Here is a 22,528-nt window from a genome sequence, read left to right as displayed (position 1 = left end):
TTTTTCTTATTTTTACAGGGTATCAAATAATCAGTTGAATAAATAAGCAATGAGATAATTGGCTGGACTTTGAATGAATTGCCTTTTGGATGGGCTATGCCCCCATCTCACTTGCAGAATTGAAAATGAGGGAAATTAGCTTGCCTTCTGAGAGTTAAATTATGAAAGCAACAGATCAGAACAGATATATGCAAAATTACCTTTTAAAGACAAAAGAAATTATACAGCAAACAGAACTTGACAGAAACCTGATTGAATACATTAACACATCTAAACAAAGAATATGCTACTCCTAAGAGGAAGGAGGTAGAGATCCAGGATTTGGTCAGCTGCAGGCACAGCAAAATCACAGGGGCAAATAGGATAGGAGGGGGTGCTTTAGAGATGGATGGGATGTCTGTACCACTCGGAGAAAAGGGAGCCAGAATCATTGAACTTTATGCATATTTACCCCACTGCTAGAATTGCCATTTTTTTGGTGAGATGAATGAAGGGCTGTTGGTTGTAGACTAATGCCATTTACTGTTTGATTAATTTTTCTCCCCTTGTCAGATTCCATGACCACGAAGCAATCTGCTGATTGTGATTTGGTGTCTAACGCAGGTCTGGCTACAGGGGAGAGAATGGCTGATCCTATGGATTTCAAGTATTTTCTGTCCTCAGTGATTTCTTAGGAAGAATTAATAAAACAACTTCTGATTATGATGTAGCTTTTCATGTTGCTCCCTTTTAGCACCAGAACGAGGTGATGATGCAAAAATGAACATTATAGTCCAAGTCAATTTCTTATTGTACATTAATAAATCAGTATTTGGGGGTCCATTCAGAATGTATGCTGTGGTCTCATAGAGTTTAGAGTCAGTGTCAGTCTCACACAATTGCTAAGTCTAGGCAATGGACTAGAAGGACTGCGCATTTGAGATAGATGTCCAGAATCTAGAATATGGTGACCTTTAAGCCATTCCCAGACCCAACCAGACTTCTCCTAATAGCCCTTCTATTTAATGTAGAGTGGTCCTTTGTCTCGCAGCATTAGTATCCCTGCTTACTTGAAGAAATTCAGAAGTTTAGCCTCTGGTCCGAATCACTGAATCAGTCTGCCTTCTATCAAGGTTTCAGTATATTTGAGTATGTAATTTAAGAAGTGCTGTTTTAGGGGATACACCCACAATCTGTATCTCTCTATCTGGGTTATTGGGAGCTACTCCTTCATGGGTATTGCACACTGCTACATTTTTTTTTGTTGTTGTTGTTGGGAATGCCAACAATGTAAGTCTTCCGTAGATAATAAAGAGTACATGCTCTTTACTCAGGCCACTTCTTGTGGGATGAGGTAGTGTCTCCTGGGCAGGCTTGCTTACTGGCCGCTAGAAACTCCGGGCTCCCAAAACTCAGTGTTCTTCCCCTTTAACAGAACCCCTGGCATGTACAAGCACCCATCTGGGCTATTTATATGGACTCTGTGGGAATGTGGGGCTCAGGGAATGGATGCAAATATACTGACTCCAGGGCTATCATTCTTGCTGAGTAATAAAATCTTGTTTCTTTGATCCAGGGGTCTTGTGTTTTCTGCTAAAGAAACTATGGCAAGCTAACATTAACTTATAAGTAGGATAATCTCAGATATTTCACAATCATTGTCACATATTTCTTCAGTCTTTTTTTTTTTTTCCTTGCACAATTGCAAAAAGCAAAGTGTTAGGAGAACTGAGTTCTTATCTAGGTTCTCCCGTTAACTTGTTATGCCGAAGAATAGTTATTACCTCTCTTCTCTGGAATGATTTCTTCATGTATAAAGTAAAGGGAGCAGGGAAAGGGATGCAAGGTCCATGCCATAAGAATTCTTTGTTATTGTTCTCCCAAGAACCAGACATTTCTTTGAATGTTGGTGATATCAGTAAATATATGCTCTCATTTAGCCATAGGGACTTGATACTTTCTTAGAAAAGCTTAATAAGTTATTTTCTGTACCCACTCTCATTCTACCTTAAATGATGGGCCTGTATTCTATGCATACGTGGTGCTTCATTTGGTGAAGATAGTTCATTTTTCATTGAACTCAAAATATACAAATTTCTTTCATTTTCTCTGGTTTGGTGTAATCTTGGTAATTTTCATGACCCTACTCACTTGGGGTATTCTAGTGTCTTTGGAAGAACAACTATTTGTTCAATATGTAATATAAAATTCTTCTGACATTGAGCCTACACATATGATTTTCAAAGATGAAAGAACAATAGGAGAATTCAAGGGGTTAATGTGTGCTGCCTGCATTTGCCACTCTGAGATCATGAATTCATTGTACTGCTGGCTGGTCTACAGAGATGGGAAGGAATACACCTTTGCTGAAGGAGGAGCTACCTGCACCCTACAACCTAAAGCGATGGAGAGTCTGGTAACATATCGTGCAGCACTGAAAAAGCCAATTGCTTCTGTCCCCAGTTAAAGCACCTAAGAAGTGGCTATAAAGCATCAACCTCCACATCAAACAAAGTGGTCATGGAAAGTCTGTGAGCCTTAGAACAGAGACAAAACTATGACTCTTGTCTTTCCAACCAAGCCCACCATTTTTGATCTCCTTAATAATGTAGCCATGTTCGACCGAGAGAGAACAAAGATGATAGTAAGTAAAACATCGAAGCTACCAGTATTCAAAATTCTTTCTACCAAAAACATTTTCCTAAGGCTGCTAACAAATTAGATTAACTAGACTGGAAGCCAATTAAGTTTCAGGGCACACGGTTTTGTCAAAGTAAACCACCAACCTGGTCTCCTATTGTAGTTGTTAACTTTAAAGAGAGTTCTGTGTCGTCAATCTGCCTCCGTACAAAGTGGGCCACACAGCTTGTTCGGTCCCCAACGCTTTCCTCAGAGAGACTCATGGAGCCCAGCATCCAGAGTTCCCAAAGGAAAAAGACAAGGGCCACAGAGGACAATGGACTTGGGAGTTCTTTCCAGAGCAGAGAATGAGTAGCTGCCTTGTGCTCTACCTGAGGAACATATAATACAGGCAGAAAAAGGGATCTTGACTCTTCAAACGGGCAGGAGCTGACCATTGCTGTGATAATGGCTGTTGTGGGTTTCCCCTTCCCCTTTTATAACGGAAGTGCTATTACAGTGTCTTAGTTTACCATAGTACATTCAGCCCGTATGTGGCAGAAAATGTTTGTTTGAATCCCAAGTTGAGCTGCACACGATGTGTCACATTCAGGCTGACAGAAAGGACTGTGCATCACCGAGAGGTCTTGGATCTCAGATCCAACATCTGATAGAGCACTGTGATCATCTACCTTTGATAGGAACGGGTATGTTTTATATAGAGGAAGAAGGGCATGCCTGGCTATTTGAGTCACAGATAGACTGTAGTAAATACTACTTACTGGTTGTCCCTCAATAGCCATGTATCCTTTTCCTATAATAAAAAAAATATGGTTTTGGCACAGAATTCAGCTGTCACTAACCAAGAATATTATGCTAAGTGAAATACATCAGTCGGAAAGAAAAAAAAATGGTATGATCTCACATGTGGAATTAAAAAAAAATCAAATACATAGAAACAAAGAGTAGAACTGTGGTTACCAGGGGCTAGGAGGTGGGGGAAACAGGGAGGAGATGTTGATCAAAGGGTACAAAGGTGCAATTATGTAGGAAGAATGTTAGGGGTCTAGTGTACGGCACGATGACTACCTTAAATAATGTGTTAAATACTGGAAATGTGCTATGAGAGTAGAGAGTGGGTATCAGGTGCTCTCATTACACAGACAAAAAGTGGTAACTACATGGTAATAAGATATGGTAATTACCTTGACTGGAGTAATTGTTTCACTAAATATATGTGCGAATATAGTGAAATGTATATAGTGACGTATACATATACATGAAAATCATGTTGTGCACTTTAAGGATATACAGGTTTTAATTTAAAAACAATAAAGACACTGCCTTACATGAAAAAAAAAACGTAAATAGTGTGTTCAGATTTGGGGAAGCATTGATAAAAGAAAGGAGTAAGATCCCCACCCCTCTATTCTTCTTCCCACAGCCTGAAGTACCAATATTACGTTTTGAACTAGGTGGGATACTTGGGACCGTAACGTAACTTGGGAACAGATGGTACAAAGTGGAACAAAATCACGCAAGGAGACTATGTTTTTAATATTATGATGCCATTCTTGCCCTGGACTATCTATATCCCAGGCTTCCATGTGATAGGGAAATAAGCATTTTGTTTAAGTCAATTTTGGGTTTCATTACTTGCAACTGTTCCCTAATCCTAACACAGATGCTTTAGAAAACTTATCTAGAAAGTTATTCACAGATTTTAAAATTTTGTGTTCATTCCTGACAAGTCTCACAGGATTTTAATATTAATGAATAAGCATTGATAAATTATTTTTGGAATACAGCCCTTCAGCACTTTGGTTCAACAGAATTTTAATGGTAAAGTAGAATATAGATAAAATAATTTGCTTTTGTTCCTAGACTTCTGTTTTGGACATTTTTAAAAAGTCATTTTAAATAACAAATGTTAGAATTTATAGCTTTAAAGTCTCCCCTATGAAGAAGCCTACAGCATGGTGGCAATCACCAAAAAGCTACCAACAATGTTGGGGGAACGACCAAGCTCCTATAAAATGACAAATATGAGTAAGTACTTAAATGACCATGCATCTGATGGTCTTTTAGGATGGAGAGGTTATAAACCGTACACATAATGATGGTCTTGAAGAACTGAAATCAATATGAGGTGATTTTTAATTCAGCCTTATGCACAGATACATACGCACGTGCACACACACATACACACACTCACGTGCATAGCTAAAAGAATCATTTCCAATCACTATAATAGATTCCAGATTTTTTCTATTTTCCACCGACGTGGTAATTGGCACCATTTCCAGTCTGAAACTGTCCTCTGTGTAAGCTTGTTACTTTGCTGCACTTTCTTCCTTAAACAACAACAATAACCACAGGAACAGAACACAGTACTTTTCAAAACTGTTAAAAGTCAGGCCTATCTCCCATTGAATTAAACAACTGTAAATCACAAAGGATAATAATGTTGTCTTTGTATTTGAAGATAATGCTTCTGAATCTCCATCAGCAGAATCCTGCCTTGGAGTTATCTTTTTCCAGTACCTTGATACTCACTTTTTCTGAACTCCCGAAGCCATAATTACCTTATCTAGATAGAACACTGCATTACATCTTGCCTCTCCTCATTCTCTAATTGAACCTAGATACTAAGTCTGATCTCCTACCAGCTGTACCGAACAGAGGCTGCTAGACTTTTCTCCTCACACTTCCCTTTCCTCGCATCCTCACCCTCCAGCCATTAGTACAGCGTGGTGGACACAGGCATTTGTATTGACTCGCTGATTAACTGTGGGGCTGGATTTGTACTAAGCCATCTTAGCTCTCTCATCCAGTTCCTATCATAACCAGTTGAAAGATGGGACTGGAGATATCAGTTATTCAAAACCAAAGCAAAACATAACAAAACACATAGATAAACAAAGGCAAGTTCTAGAGAGCTTAACTCTTCCTTGTCTGGGACTGGAGAAAGTACATACTACGCTGGATATTCCATTGCATATAGTGGACTGTAACTAAATTGGTAGAACTATCTTGACGGGCTATTTTCCAGGACACAGAAATAATTTTTTAATGTTTGGCTATCAATCACTACTGTGACCTTACAAGTCAGGTGATTTTCTATCTAACCAGGAGACAATGTGTTAAAAATCTATATAGGAAAGTTCTCCATGGGTTCATTCAGGGGCAAGAGTATTTGACTTTATTACAGTAGTCAGAGATGAAAGATTTTACTCCGAAGTATCTTTGGAGAGCTTCTTGCAACATCCTGTGTAATCTGAGACCAGACAATTATAGTCTGATTTACTGAACAGATTAACAGTGTCCTAGAAAAAAGTTAGGGAAGACCATATTAGAAAAAATAGTTCAGTACTAATTATTTTACTATTGGATCAGCATAATGTGTCAAGAGATTGAAGCAACTGTTCTTCCTTTAAATGCAAGTTGGCACAAGTGTATATGATTCTTCTAGAAATATATGAGGAAGCGATAAATAGGTTATACGTGTCTGAGGATGGCCACACGTGGCAGAGGAATTAAAGTTCGGACCAAAAGTAGCCTTTATCTTAGTAACTTTAGTAGCCTTTATGTTAGGGACTGGGGTTGCTGCACATGCATGGTGAGACTTCTTAAGAACCAAAGTATCCCAATATTTCGGTAATAAGTATTTATCACTGAAATTGTCACTCACATTTTAAAAGCGATCAATAGTGTATGAGAAGGATGCACATCACATTCGTATAACACATTAAAAGATGGTAGCACATGCCTACACGGCTATTCACAAGCTAGTGCTGCCTTCCTTTCCTTCCTTGTGTCCGCCCGCTTTTCCCTTCATTGTCCTCTGTGCTCCAGCCATACGAAATTTATTTTATTGCTTCACATCTGTCATTCTGTGTTTCACCTCCAGGAATTTACCACATTCTGTGCAACTGCCTCTGTCTCCAGCCTTCCCGTCAAAAAGAGCAGTCTTCAAAGGGTTAGGAATCAAGTCTTACCGGCTCACCTCTGTATTCCCAGCACAGCACGGGGCTAGGCACTTAAGATAGTCAGTAAGCTGAATAAGTGAATAGATACTGCAGTTTCAAGATTATGACATTACTGGCTAATTTCATGTCCCAAAGTACGCAGCCTACACACTATAATTTTCTTGCTTTAAACAGGTAGGAAGAGCAAGGAAACAAAACACTTTAAGATACTTTGGGGGGATAAGAGGAAACAGATTCCAACTACTTCAAAGCAACTCAAAATATGTATTCCTTGTCCCCTGACCCTGGTCTGGTTATATTCCAAAATCTGGAACCTGTTGTGATGTTAATATGAAATACTGAAAATTTTTTATGACCCGGTGATATATTTTTCTCTTTGGCTTCATGGGATTCAAACATGACAGGATAAGCATCCCCTGCAGCCTCAACTTTGGTCTAAAATGTTGCTTGAGAACTAGTGTCATGCAGGGATGAGGCAAAGGGATGGAGTCAATTTTAAGAGGGAAACGTTCTGTGTTGCAGCAAATGTGAACAAGAAATGCTGCATGCACGTGTGGGCATTCGGGGGTGCATGAGCTTATCACAGAGACAGAAAAAAGTCTCACCTCCATCAGGGGTCAGTATATTGATTTGGAGATATTGTATCAAGTCACCCCTACCTCACAGTAAAGTTAAGGAAATTAGAGTTAAAATGAGGCGGCTTGGAGTTATATAAGAGGTGGAGGAAAGACAAACGGATGAATTCTTACCATGCACCAAGTGCATATAAACACGTATCTTGTTTAATATATAAGATGCTTTCACTTCCATGTGAATAAAGTATGATTAAGTCCATTTTTCATGAGTAAATTGAAGATAAAAAAGGTTATGTAGTTTGCCTAGAATCTTGTAGTTCGTAGACGGGGAAGGAAGCTACTCGTCCTTAATACTCACTCGGGTCAGTAGAGGCATATTGAAACCGGCGTGTATCAGGTCACGGGAGCCGGCTGTTAAACCTGAAGGAATGTGAGCAGTTTGCTAAATGTTTCCTTTGTTAAAATGAAGTTTTATAAGCTTGCAATTAAATAAATGATATTAAAAGCATGTTACAGCTCCTCAAAACTCATTATTTCAAAATTATTTTGTGACATTAATACTATGATCTATGATCTTCAGGTTTTTCCCATGACTCCATCCCTATGCCTCATCCCTACTTTACACTAGTCCTTAAGCAACATTTTAGACCAAAATTGTGAGGCCACAGGGGATGCTTATCTTGTAATGTTTTAATCCCATGAAGCCAAAGAGAGAATGATTGGCAAACGCTCCAAATTTGGGGTTGATTTTTCATTATTGTTGTTGATTGTTGACACTTAAGAAAATGACTGTGAAAATGGTAATGGAAATTAAACATAAAAGTATATTGAATGTAGCCATTAAATCGTGAGTAGAAAACATAACTAAGAGGATTTTCTTTCAGGATCTAAAACCGTTATATGTTTTAGCAAAGAGGTTACCTTCATCTTACTCACCACCATAAATAAAACTAGCAACAGATACTCATAGCAGAATAACACTCGTAGTTGGGATACACCTCCACTTGTCAAATCATGATTGAATCGCAGCCATAGCTGGCCACAGATGCATGATTTTGGCCAGAATCAGTGAAAGGATTCTATGAGAGGGAATTGGCTAGATGGGATAAAATAACATTTTATCATTATTTGTAAATTTTGTGATACGCATTCTTTGTTGCAGTTACACTTCTACCCCTGCACCACTCACTGAATACATAACAGTGAAGCCATACGATTTTTATTAAGTAATACTGAATAGAAATATGGGGAGGTTTTTGCAAGGTATAAAATTCAATCTATGTTATAATTATAAATATGTAAAATAAGCACATAAAGATAGGAAGGTTTATGTGAAAATAAAAGGAGCTCTATGAGGATGACAGATGACATTACAACTAATTTACAGCACAACGGGGTAAATATGAAAAATAAAAATGTATAACAAAAGCCCGCCATGTCCTAGAAAGAGTATTTATAATTTTTTTGTGCTAATCTTATAAAATATTTTGGAAAGGAAGGGTGGGATGTGTTTCATAGAATACGATTCGATGGATACCTGTGGAAGGTTCTTTTGCTTACAACACAAAAACCATGTCTTGCTTTTTTCTTTAACTGCCGCATCTAGAGCTATAAAATACAACGTGTACACGACCTTTCTCTTTATCTACTAGAATATTATACTGCCTTATTTTAACACCATTAATTTCATTTTCTCCAAATTTTTGTACACATATCTTAAGATTTGAACTCATCTTTTCAGTCAAGAGATTCTCTGGGAGAAGCAGTTTTCTTACATCAAAATGAACATAAAAAACAAACAAAAGATGGTCTGGGCAGCCAATTCTGTGACTAAGACTATTTTTTAAAAGTAAGCCTGCTTTTTTCCCAGGAATGTATGAGGAAATCTTCCTGCAAATTTCAAGCTCAACCAGGTTGTTTCCCAAATTGGCCATTTGCACTCCAGGGCTGGAGCTGAAAGTGCGCAGAATTGCTGAGTAATTCAATTGTGGGCTGAATCGATGCAAGTGCGAACGCTGCCCTGGTCAAAGGTTGGGCCTTAGGCTGCAACTTAAATCAATTTTGGGTAAGCTAAGTTTGATTACATTTTTGGTGATGAAGCTCTCAAAAGCAATTTTTGAGCTGCCCATTCTGGGGCTCTTTGTTGCCGTTCCGAAATTTATATTCCTGGTTAGAGAAGCTTCTATTTATCTGTTTTGGTGATGATGAAGTCCTGGAGTTGAGGAAAAAAGGAGAGGAAGAAAAAAAAACAAAAACAAAAAGAGGGTATGATCCAGAAAGCAGGTGAATCTAGAACTAAAATATGTGAGTAATCATGTCCTTTGTCCTTCAGAAAATATAAAAACAAGAATAAGAAGGAGGAAGAATCAGGGAATATGCTAACAAAGAAAAAAAAGTAAATAACAGAAGATTCTAATGGAGGTGACGTGTGGCAGTCTAAGAATATTTTGGCATACGAGACCCATTCCTTCAGGTGCTGCTGGCAGGAGGGATGTTGGGGAAATACAGGTGGTTCTGAAGTATGAGGTGAAATGGGTGTAAGAAAGGATGTCAAATATGGACTCCAACAGCAATACGCCAGCTTGAGAGAAATAAACACTTCTGCTTTATCTTTTTCCAGCAGAGTCAAGACCACAGAGTCGTGCATTCATAGCTTTTGCAAGTCTTCCTAAAAATGTGTTTGCTTAGTTAAATAGTTCAAGTATAGATATTGTCTACATTTGGGTAGGCATATTATTATAAGCTATAGGGCTCCCAAGAAATTGTTATTTTTTGAGTAAATATGAATTTTCCTTATAGGTATGACCACTCATCCTTAAAACATGACTATAATCCCGCCAGTTTTAGAAAAAGCACATGCTGTATGTTGTCTTATGAAGTATTTTAGAAAACTTAATTCTTTCTAAGTGGCCCGAGTGGTGACTCTAACGGTTCTTTGACAAGAATTATGAGCTGCCTCACTAATTAGGCTGTTCCACATATGCACTAATTGGATTGATTTAAAAAATCAAAGAAAGGAAACTGAAGAGCATGCAACCTACCTCATACCACATTTTAGAGCTGGGTTACTCGAGTTATTTCTTTGCTTTAAAATCATTGAAAGAGAAATCTTGTAAAAAAAAAAAAAGAAAAAGATAAAATTGGAAATACCCAACTGACTAAGAATTTCTGGCCATGCCAGAGGTGAAACAACATCTCCACGCAAGCAAGTCTTGCTTGATTTATCCAAATCTTACTTAAACATGTAGCGCGCAGATATCTCATTTGTGTCTCCGGAGAGAAATCTCAATTGAATTATATTTATAAGTAGGGAAATCCAGTCCATGCTGAATAGACACAGTCAATGAGGATGTGCCATTTCTAGTCACTTCCCCAGCCACTTTACGGCTACGAAAGCAGAATTGACAGAGCTTCAGAGCAAGCGTGGCCCACTGAAATATCATTGCTTTTGCAATTAGTTCTTCCTCTTTTTTTTCCTTTATTTGGAACATCAAAACAGGGGAGAAAAAAAAATCCAATTCCACTTTACTTTTCCTTTATGGTGATGTGCTCTATTAATTGCACTTCGCGTGGCCTGAGGACAAACAGGAAGGCTCATAAACTGGCACTTGGGGATGATCCTCTCCTTCACTTCTCTCTCGGACTCAGCATTTCCCAGGAGAAGACACCACAGCCCCAGAGTAGGGGTGGGAGGCAGCGCCCGAGCCACCTAGCCGTGCTCACACTACTGGATCCTGCCCCGGATCCCGTCCCGGCTACAGGGGACACACTGCGTGCTGGGCGAGTGTTCTGGGGAGACCACCTGAGACGTCCCCGCGAGGGGAATCGCTCCCGGGCCCCCCGGGCTGTCGGGGGGAGGCCAGCTGAGGCCCTCAGGAAGCCAGAGGCTGCTAATACCTTCTCCAAGCTGGAAATGCTGGCACCTTTTCATTTTCACAAAATCTTCATAGCCACAACTCCCATATACACAGGGTCACATTTTGGCCTGATTTGTTATAAGGGTCAGAGTTTTGTGAAATAGCAAGCAGGAAGATCTATTCTCGTGCCTTTCCATAGGTTTATTGGCCGACAGAATTGAAACTGTGAACATAAAGGAAATTTCCCTGGAGAGTAAAATTCTTTGTAGAGATGACAAAATGATTAGGCCAGCAGTGCTATTGAGCTAAACTTTATGGAAACTCGCCACAGAGCAAAACACATTAAAATACTTTTTTTTTCTTCCCCTGTCAATAAAAAATAATTTCGGGTTCAATGACAAAAACGTACAGAAGGGAAAAATATTGGCAGCCTTTCTACTATGTTAAGGGGTAAGTGTAACTGTTTTTAATATCAGTCAATACGTGAATACTACTTCTTTTAAACATACATAGATTTTTTTTTTCCTAGACTCTTGAAGCATTATGGCCGAAAGAGAATTTGGCTATTTATTTTATTCCCCTCATTTTATAGATGAGGAAACTGAGGCCAGAAAGTTCAGTTCAGAAGTAAGGACTTCTCCAAGGAAAGGCAAGAACCTAAATAGCCTGCCTCTCAGCCTAGGACCCCCTAGTAAAATTTTATGGCTGAGTTTGAAACTCTTTTTGATTTTTCAATATCTTTTTGGTACCTAATTCCCTCAAAACTGCTACATTTCGGGGCTGATCAATGGCACCAGCAAATAGCAACGCTCCATCCTCCCTTTGGCATTTACTGACCCCTCGTCAGCCATCGGGAGGCACGTGTAGCTTCAGGAGCTGGAGGATGCAGCTGTCAAATTGCCTCTTAACCTGAAGGAAACACATCAGTAGAGTAATTAATCTTGTACAACCCTCTCTATCAACCTGGCCACTTTTTTTTTTTTTACATCATTACAAGTGAATGCTTATGTGCATGGCTGATTTAATTAATAATTCTAATAAAAAAGACAGTATCCTAGCGGTATACATAAGTACATGGATAAATGAATTGAAGAACCAGCGCCGTCCTGGAACCTCCACTGAGATGAAGCCACACTGTTCCTGGGGCTACAGGGATTGGGTTTCCACTGGTTTACCCTTCAGTGTTTGCATCATCCGTACCGGAGAGGGAAGAAAAGGAAAAGTGACACGTAATGAGGCACCGTATTTGCTATTTTACGTGTCCTGTATCATTTGATCTTCACAACGACCCGGTAAAAATCAGGTGAGACAAGGAAGCTTAAAGACGGGGATTGCAGGAACCGACCAACATCCTGCACGGGCGACGACGATCGCTTGCTTCCAGAGCTTTCGGTGGTTGGCCTGTGTGGTGGAAAGAGCACTGCACCAGGAGCAGGAGAAACGGAGCCGGCTGCAGCTTTCCATCTGCTGTGACAATACGCAACTTGGGAGTTCCCGCACCCCCAGATGGAAAGAACTCCTAGACTGAAAGCTTCCAAACCTGGTTTGTGCAGGCCCATGGCTGTTGGCCAGGCCCCGGGGTCACTGTGCAGCGTGCGAGGGAGGGACACAGACAGGCTTTTCCACGCTTCCCTCCCCATCAGGCAAATGAACCCCAACTTCATCGTTGTTACAGAGTAAGGGCATGAGCACCAGGTCTTATTTGGGGGAAAGAAAGGAATCCACTGCTTCAAAAAGCTGGAAAAAAACCAGGTACTACCCAAGACTGCTCTTGCTCTAAGGGTCTGTCTTTTGACGTGGCTTCACTAGCGCATCTTTAGCACTTGGGTTGGGTTGGCTCTTACTCGTGCTGATCCGGTGACCGGGAGCATCATAGGTTCCAGCAGTTGTTCTGAGTGCTTCGACCTGTTGGGTATCACGTCTCACGGATGGCACTGGATGACTATTTTGTGTCTAGCTCCTCGAGAACACACAAAGCTTCTAGGCATAAGGTCAGGGAGGAAAATAAAAAATCTTCTCGCTCCACTCCTACTGCATTTCAGCACATTTGTGTACATCCAGTATTTGTATGACGATTACGTCTGTGCGGATTCCAGCCCAGCAGAGTGCCATTCAGTAGGTTGGTGCAGCTCTATCAAAATCTACCTGTAACTGCAAACCTGATTTTTTGTCAAATATTTATTACTAGAACATCCAGGAAAGGCTTTCCATTAACATCTTAAAGCTGTGAGGATAAAGCTAGTTGGCTCACGTAGCACACTGTCTTCAATAATCACCACGTCTAAATTTATTACTGCCTCTTTCAACCAAAATGAAATTCCTATCTCTTTTAAGCTCCAGGAGGGGAGATCAATTTCAATCTAAAATATGAATCATTCAAATTTGTGGTATCACCTTTCACACGGAATCAGGGTTTATTATAATACACAAAAGTAACAGAGAGCCCATACAGTTGCTTACTGGCATGTGGGGACATTTGAAGCAAGCAGAGAGCTGAAATATTACTTGCAAGGGCACAGCTGGCTCCATATTCAACAAATCAGTCAAAAAATAACGTTTGCCTGCCTCAGTCAGATCTAAACAAGGAAAAACTGTTATGCCAGCCACATTCTCACTTTCTCCAACAGCCTCTTCCATTTTCCTTTTGGGTATCAGCTACTGACTTTATTATTATTTTTTTTTTTAGTCTCAATGAGAAGGTGTCCATCAAATTAAACAGATTGGGAAGAAAGAGCCTCTAACATGAAAGGGGATTTTCCAGAAAGTTAAATAGCCCTGATTGTATAAAACATTTGAAATTGGAACTTCATTATTGTCTCCACAGGGTTGCCAAGGCAGGGAAAAGACAAAGTTATGGTGAGGCTTTCGGAGACTTTGTGCAATATTTCTGAGGCAAATGCTTTGTTGTTTGAATAAACGCATGTGCGTGCGCGCACACACACACACACACACACACACACAGGAGAGAAGTCCTTATGGCATCATGAGGACCTATATTCTAACAATAGGTTTGACACCCCACTTTTGGACACACACGACACGGGGATTTGGCGCCCACAGACTGTAGCAATATCATCGTTGTCTATGCAGGCCTGTGTGCCAGGACTCTGTTGCTATTAAAGCTTGACTCGTCCCCAATATTTTCATAGATTAGGTCTCAGGAGAAGCGTGTATTACATCGAAGCTATGTGAATTTTAAGCACTTTGCTTATATGGCTAAGATTTTCTTCTTCTTAACTAATCTTCTTTCTTTCCCTTTAGAGTGTGATTCTTTGGGTCCTATCATGAATATCCGGTTTCTTTTTTTAAAGAAGGTGGGAAACAAAGCATATACAACGTATTTTGCCTATAGAAATGAATTCGATCAGTTACTGAATTGCTGATCAAATAATGGTGTAAATTTGATGAATTGGACCCATAGATGGCAGGATGGGATCATTCCGTTCACATCATTTTAGGGAAAGACTTAAAGGAATCATCTCTTTCAGTTGCTCATGTTCAGGAAGTAAAAACCACAACTGAAAAATAGTATAAAATCCCAAATAATTCTGAATCCCACATTTTTTACTTAATAAGGAATTTTGCTATGAATAGTTGGCATGCTGTCATCTATTATTAATTTTGTTCAAGCACTTGTTCCCTGCGGCTGGTCTATACTGATCCACAGAATATTTTTTTCTCTCTCTCTTTCTCTTTCTCACACACACACACACACGCACACACACTAAGAGATGTTTTCTTTTTCTTTTTTAAGAGATGTTTTCAAGGCAGGTTATATTTCAGAAATTTCTGGACAGATGGTCTAGAAGGTGAGGGATTCACTGTATACTAGGTTTCCCACAGTTTTCCTACAAAATTCTGCTTTGCCCTCACTTGAGAAACTATATATTCTTTACCTAAAGTCATTCTACTGATGAGAGGACTAACATTTCTGCTCAGAATGAGATGTCCTCTGACTATTGCAGTCTAAAAGTCCACAGGCCACGGAAGGCAAAGGGGTTTAAGGTGACTTCACTTTTAATCAGTCCTTTGTTGCTTCTCTAGGACTGAAGAAAGATGTGAGGAAAGGGGCAAACAAACAGAATGAGAGAGGCTTGCAGAAGAGCAAGAAGCGCAGGAGGGACGATCACCAATGACTGGGGTGCCGCGTCTCTGTCGGCCACTGGGCCTATTACTGAGCAAGGCCCAGTGCAGACCAGGCCCTGAGGCATCAAGGCAGATCTTCAGCCCACGTTCTTCCTTTCACACCCTCGCCTGTGGAAGCGGTAGTGTACTGCCCATGCCTCTACTTCCTCACCCACTTCCTTCACTTTTCTATCCACAGCATCGTGACTTCCACCCCCAATTTGCTACAGAAGCTGCTTTGGCAAAGATCACCAATAATTGCCAATTGTCAGGGACAGTGATGGAGTTTAAGACGTCTCCGATCTGCTGTACCGTTGGACACTGCTGACCTTCCCTTTTCTTGAACAGGTCTCCTCCTACGGCTTCCATGGCACTGATCTGCCTCGGGCATCTCTGCCCACACGGAATCCACGAGCTTCTGCGGGATGTTTCATCTTCTGCTCATTCCTCAATGCTGATTTTACTTGGATTTTGGCCCTTGCTCATCTCTTTGCCATACCTAACTGAAATTACCACCTTCATTCTAGTAACTTCTAATTCATATCTCCATCCTGGAGATTGCCTCCAACTGAGTATGTCTAAAATTAAAGTCATTTTTCTTCTTTCCACCTCTACCTTCTCCCCAGATCTGAAAATGCTAATCCTCCTCTCATGTTCTATCCTGGTTAATCTCACCCAAGTAAATGGTGGGATTTGTCTAGATTCTCTCCACATTTAGTCATGAACTCCTCTCTCTACTCTTTCACCTCTGCTCCCCTTTTTGTGCAATTCTCTTCTTATAAGTCCAATATCTGGGTTTAGCCTTCACATTACCTAAGAATGTCTTTCAGGAAGTAAATTGATCAGATCCTTCCTTTATCAAAAATCCTTCAACAGATCTCCAAAACCAGAAAGATAAGGTCCAAGCTCATGTGCAGCCCCTCCTGTCCTAATTCTACCAACTTGTCCAGCCATCTCTCAATACTCTCTTCTCCCATCTTCTACCCCAATCCTATAAAGGTACTACTATGTCTTCAAATGTATCTGATTGTTTCAGCCTGCCATGTCTTTAGAGTAGCTACTTCATTCCAGAGTATTATCACCCCCACCCCCCCACCCATTTCACACCCAGGCTCAATCCTATCACGTCCTTTGTTCAAGGGTCATCTCTATAGCTCACCATCAGTCGCTGAGACTGAGTTGATCATTCTCTCGTTTGTGTCACTGTGCACTGTGCTCATGATTGTTCTTGAATGAACCCTGCAAACTTCGACCTTTGAAAATGACCCAATGGTGGTATTTTGAGTTGTATCTTGGTTATAATTCTCATACTGACATTGCCTATTCTAGTTGACAGTCCTTTCATGGCCCTCAAGACCAGATTAAGAGCCTCTTCTCTGCTTTAGTTGCCACCATTACTGTATTGCATTACAGTTGTCTGTTTCTAATTCCTTTCCTCTCATCCATCAGAGAACTCTCTGAGGATTGGTCTTCTAGATCTATTAATTCTTTTCTTTTCAACATTGAGCACAGTGCTTTGTACATTGTAGGCAGTCAATATACATATCCAAATACATCTATCTATCTATCTATCTATCTATCTATCTATCTATCTATCATCTATCTAATGAATGAAGGCTGCTATTCAATAAATTATTTGAGCCTGAAAGTTTTAGTTTGCCTTTACTCTTTGAATCTTCTAGTTTCCTGAACTTCGATGCAGCAAACATCATATTTAATCTGGAATTAGCGCCACAAAGTCTGGTTCCTTCACTGACCAAGAATGAGGTTAAGTTATGAACAAGAGTTGGGGCATTATTTCAGATTTGCATGACTTCTCCCTGGCTTGCCAGTGACACTTTACCCTCTAAATCCTTAGTAAAGTGTTGAGCTCTGGGTTAACAAATAAGGGCAGCCATCTATATATCACTTTTTGAAATGAGTGCTGTTAGGGGATATAATATAGTAACAATGGCTAATGTTTGTTGTTTACTTTGTTCCAGGCTGAGTGATAAATGCTTTACATGCATTATCCCATTTAATTTTTATCCTATCATATCCTCATTTTATCAATGAGTTAACTGAGCCTTTGGCATTTGCTTACTCAAAGTCACACATAACTGATATGTAGTAAAACTGGAATTGAAACCCAGGCCTCCTTGATTCATTTTACGTGAAATGCACGCACACCCCGTCCCCCCCAAAGAATGCTGCATTCTTTTTTGGATGGTCTTAGTTATAGAAAAGCTCTAAATTATAGCTTCTTGTTTTCTGTCTTCTTGGTGATCTAGGTTGTCACAAACCAGGAGTAGACTGTATCAGTCCAAGTTTCATCCTAAATGGTTATGGATGGGGAACTGATTCCTAGTGGCTAAAGCTGTTAGAAAGCAGTCAGTTTGGGTGTTTGCTATGTATAGACACTATACTAGGAAACTCACATTTCTGATAACCCTGTCTCTGAGTGTACGAACTACTTAGTGATACAAACCATGAAAACATGAAAATATTCTTATTCATGGCATGTTCCAAATATTAACACGTACACAAGTGGCAGACTTCCCACAGTCTATTTCTTTTCTCCTGGATAAGAATACGGGCAAGTTAGCTTTACACACTCCCTTAACTATAGGACGGGCTGATCTTCAGCAATAGATTTTTAACAGTTGGTCATAGGCCAATACTAGACCAGCTTAGGATTGGCTTCTAGTCTTGGATCAATTTAGAGGTTGAAGATGCTCCCATTCATAGACCTTGTGAAGCTCTGATAAAAGTTCTTCTCACAGTGACACAGTGCACTTTCCAGCTAGCATCACATGAACTTTAAGAAAGCTGCCTTTCCCCATAATATAGTTTATAGATTCACAATGCCTGTGTCGGGTAACTGTGCCATCCAAAGAGACTTAAAATTTGTCATAAATATGTATGTTTAAATGTCCCTGAGTCTCATTTTTGTATAAGCTTTTAGTCAAACATTCAGCCCATTCATCTTTCATATACTTAAATTAGATATCTGGCATATGTTGTTTACATCTAAACACTTATTTTAAAAACTTTTATATGTTGAAGTATAGCACCCTGTATTATTAAAGAAGAGTTGATAAAAAAACACAAGGAGGACAAATATGTTGTATGTGGAGGTTTAGCTTTGGCAGAGTGTGTTGCAAGTGATGCGATTTATCTTTCACTCCCCTGATGTTTTCATATTCAAAGCAAGAGACAGGGAAAGGTAAGAGTTAAAAACTTGGGCTCTGCAGCAATCCGTAGGGATGCAGGGTTTTGCTTTGTCACTTATTAACCATTAGACTTTGGCCAAGCTTTCAATCTCTCCTCATCTTAGTTTCCTCATCTGTAAGAAGGCGATGATAGAATTTACCTCTTTGGATCACATGAGGATTAAGTGAACAAATTCATATAAAGAGATTAGAATGGGATCTGGTCTACAGTAAGCTCACAAGGAGTGTTACTTATAATCCTCCTGGTATTGCCTTGCATATCTAGAGATTACAAATGCACATTTTACATCTAAACCCCAGTTCATTCATTCACTTATTCATTAGCCATTCAATCACTCATTCACTGTTTAACAAATTCATTTATTCCCTAAAGATTTCCCGATTACCTATTAAATACCAGACGCTATGCTTGGTGATATGGGAGATAATGCAATGAATCAGGTATTGATTCCATATTCTTAAGAAACATAATTTGGTGGAGAGAGATGAAAAACATATAAAAATAATTATTGTACAAAACAGGAATGCTCAGTGCAATAAGAGCTTCAGATGAGGTTATATAAGGGTTCTGAATATATAGACATTTTCCCAGACTTCTATGGTTATGCTCATAATTGCAGACAAGATTTGCATATTATGTCTTTGTTGACAAATTAATCAAATTGCACTAATGTCTACATATAGGAAGCCAGTGGCAAAGGAAGATGATTAGACTACATTCTAAAGACACCATGTTTAGGAGCCCTTTCAGCAGTGCATTATCTCCAGATGACTGTGGTGAGGTTGCCAGAGTACCACAAATGCCTAAGTAAGTGTCATTTGTTCCTAATTTGTCACTTTTATTAATGTTTCAGTTTCAAATATCAGGATATGATTTAGAAATTCAAATAGCAAAAAGTTAATGTGTTATTAAGCCTTAAATTTTTCTTTACTTTGCCTTTTTAATTCATTTATTCTTTCAGGTTCTTGAATATTTAAACCATTTAAAATATTAATAGTACACCAAAGAAGTATCAATATTTACATTAAATTGAAATTCACACTGCTGTAATATTTTTAATGGCTTATATTATTCATAATTACACTAAATAAATCCTCCTCATGGAAGAAACTTAAGCAAGTTTATTACACTATGGCTATAGCACGGCAAGTAGTATTTTTCAGAGTGGGGGCATTAAGAAATATTAAATAATATTAAGCTGGAATAATACGTGATGTGTTGCTTTTAAAGTGTGCATAGAGCAAATAATTTTCAAATGATTATTTTCTACAAACAACCAATATGCTTTATCTAGAATCAGAAGTTCTTAAATTGTGGTAGTTCAAAGTTCATAAATCATGAAATTTCTTATAGTATATTTTTAAGTAGTAGGAGTATTATATATCCCATCTTCACATCGGCAAAATAGACATGATCATGTCTGTGATGAATTACACAATATTCACAATTTTCAGAGACGGCTTATTATCACAGGATGATAATACAAATATATATGTGTCAGCTTACTATAAAAATATTAACTGTAAAAGATAAGGACGATTCAGATAACTTTGTGGAACTGAAAAGACAGTCTATGCTGTGTAATCTTTGAACACTTTGAGAAACACTCCACTTCAAAATTAGGAATATTTTATGGTTATGAAAATGTGTTGTTTATTCAGCTTCCAACAAGCACTGAAAGTAATCATGGGAGAAAACATCAGCTCAGGTTTCTCTTCAACTAATCCTCAAGTCTGTTCCATTTCTAGTCCTTAGGAACCAAGATATATTAGAAATATAGTACTTACTGTAGCAAAACCTTAAATTGTATTTCAAATACAGTTTTAGGTAAAAACATTATCATATAGGATGAAATATTCTGTCCATGATCATTTACTTACTCTTTCATATTATATATGGCATGTGAAATTCTCACTATTTCCAGATGAATGTCTAAAGAAAACCAACCATGAGCAAATTCAACTGAAATTAACCTATGCTTAAGGATAATGTCATGCATTTTTAAAAACAAAACAAAAACAAACAAAAGCCCACCACACCATCTTCAGTCAGAAGACATTTTTCAGAGGGTCCTATTGTTTGGGGATTTTTTTTCCCTTTTCTCAGCTCTAAGACATTTTTCTCAACCCATGTAGACTTCAGAAGGGATTAAAAAATTCTCAAACACTCATACCACTTAGGGGCCAGGTTTCCTCTGTGTATGGGATGTGTCCCATCGGGCTGAGTTCTAAAAGGAACATTGGCCATTCTCACGTTTTATCTCTGCTGATGGACAGGAGCCGAGGGGCCCCTGGGAGCATTCTGGCAACACTGTGTTACTTACGGTTGAGAGGCAGGCTCGCATTGGTTGTGCCTAGCTTGTTGGCAGCCACACAAGTATAGTTGCCGAAGTGCTCCTGTGTCACATTGGTAACCGTGAGAATGGACCTTGTGCTAAAGTTTTGAATAATAATTCCTTGTTGGCCATTGAAGAGCCTAGAAGACAAAATAGGTAAATATGCATCGTGAATACCATTTTTAGTTTTACCTTAGTTGACGTTGTCATGGCAACCCAAAGACAGTTTTGGCCACACAAGTGTTAGCACATAATGTAATAATGGTGCAATTATATTTTCCTTACATTAGTAGGTACCGGGGAGGAGAGGCTGTTTGACAGCTGTAGATTGTTACTACGGGATTATTTGTACTCTGCAACAAACTGAATTTAGATTTCTGCATGTCCTATTCATACATTGATTTGTATTTTAGAAAACTAAACACACCACAGCCATGGCACCTCATCTGTTAAAGTTGAGAAAGAGCAAAGCAAATTAAATATAATGATTTTATTAAAAAACACAAGCTGATGGTTTCTAAAAAGCTGCCTAGAATACGTCTAGGCCATTTCAGTTGCTGTTATTGGAACACTCCGGTGCAAGTTAATCCCACAACTGTGACAGGATAGTTCTGAATCCAGGGCTGACACTGCTTTGCTGCTGCTATGTACAACCCGGACAGGTGACTTGCTGGTAACCCTAGAAAGAAAAGCAGCTGTCTAGCATTGAGAGCATTTCAAGTTGAGTCTCACCTTGACCACATCTTAGGAATATGCCTGGGAGAGTCCTCTAACCTTTCTGGGCCTCCATATAAGATTTGATTTTTCCCAATTCCACTGACTACCCAACAATCTGTCTCCAGGCTTACCAGCAGAGGCCTCATTCTCAGATAGGCTGGATGGCAGAGGGTCACCATCCTCAGAGCTTGCCATGCCCACCTCTGCTTTCTTTTTCCTGATCTGCATCCAGTGGTCATCAGCCATCAGATACCAAAAATGGTATCTCTGCCAGCTGGAACCTTCCCTCCTCGCTCAGGTCTGATCTGTGTCCTACGGTCCTACTCTAATGCTCCTTAAATGACTCTTCCTTCTCTCTCGCTCTCTCTCTGCATGTTTTTCTCAAAATTGTTGTGAGATTTATGAAACCAAACTGCTCTGTAGTAGTTTCTGTGCACACAGGTCTCTTTAATCCAAGGAAGTTCAATTGCTTTAAATTCGTCAAAAGGCAAGGTCATATGGACATAATTTATTTTATATTTGAGTCCTGCATAGTACTTAATGGTCCACGATAAATAGTTCACAGATCAACAGAGTTAGGATCACATCCCCACATTGCAGGGAATGGTAAGCCTCCTCAAGAAATTCTCTTTCTATAGATGAATTCTGAAATAATGAGGATACCAACCAGCTGATAATGTCTCCCTAAAAAACCCCAAAGTTAAAAAAAAAAACAAAACCAAAGTTTACTATGAAAAGACGTGCTGATCACAATATGGGCTATGAAAGCTCACAGCCCAAATGGCATGGTGCTTTTTCCTCCTTAATATGTTCAAGTTTTAGTACTAAATATTTCTTTAATCACGAAGATGCTAATAAATGGCATTCCCCTGAGAGTTTAGGTTGAACTCCTTTGCATTACATTATGTGACTTGCATCTGAATTCAGATAAAATATACTGTAGTTACATGCAGATTAAAATAAGCAGCCATGCTTGATTACCTTGGGAATTAGTTATATTTCAGGTAATAGCTGAATTTGACTTATCCAAAACTCAAACTTTAATCAGATTAATAAAACTTTGAGTTAAATAAACATTGAAAAACTTTAACTTGAGCAATAAACCTAATGATCTGCAAT

At 39.1% G+C, this 22,528-nt stretch overlaps 1 protein-coding gene across 1 annotated transcript in view; it reads right to left on the bottom strand.

Moving 5' to 3' along the window:
- NEGR1 (neuronal growth regulator 1) overlaps nt 1–22,528 on the bottom strand; it is an 812,989-nt gene that overhangs the window by 150,763 nt on the left and 639,698 nt on the right. The window contains exon 6 of the mRNA XM_041750612.1: nt 20,681–20,832. Within this exon, the coding sequence (XP_041606546.1) occupies nt 20,681–20,832 (152 nt within the window). The remainder of the gene's footprint in view (nt 1–20,680; nt 20,833–22,528) is intronic.

Source organism: Vulpes lagopus, chromosome 3, assembly GCF_018345385.1.
Source record: "Vulpes lagopus strain Blue_001 chromosome 3, ASM1834538v1, whole genome shotgun sequence".
Lineage (NCBI taxonomy): Eukaryota > Metazoa > Chordata > Mammalia > Carnivora > Canidae > Vulpes > Vulpes lagopus.
This window is presented reverse-complemented; position numbering and strand designations above follow the sequence as displayed.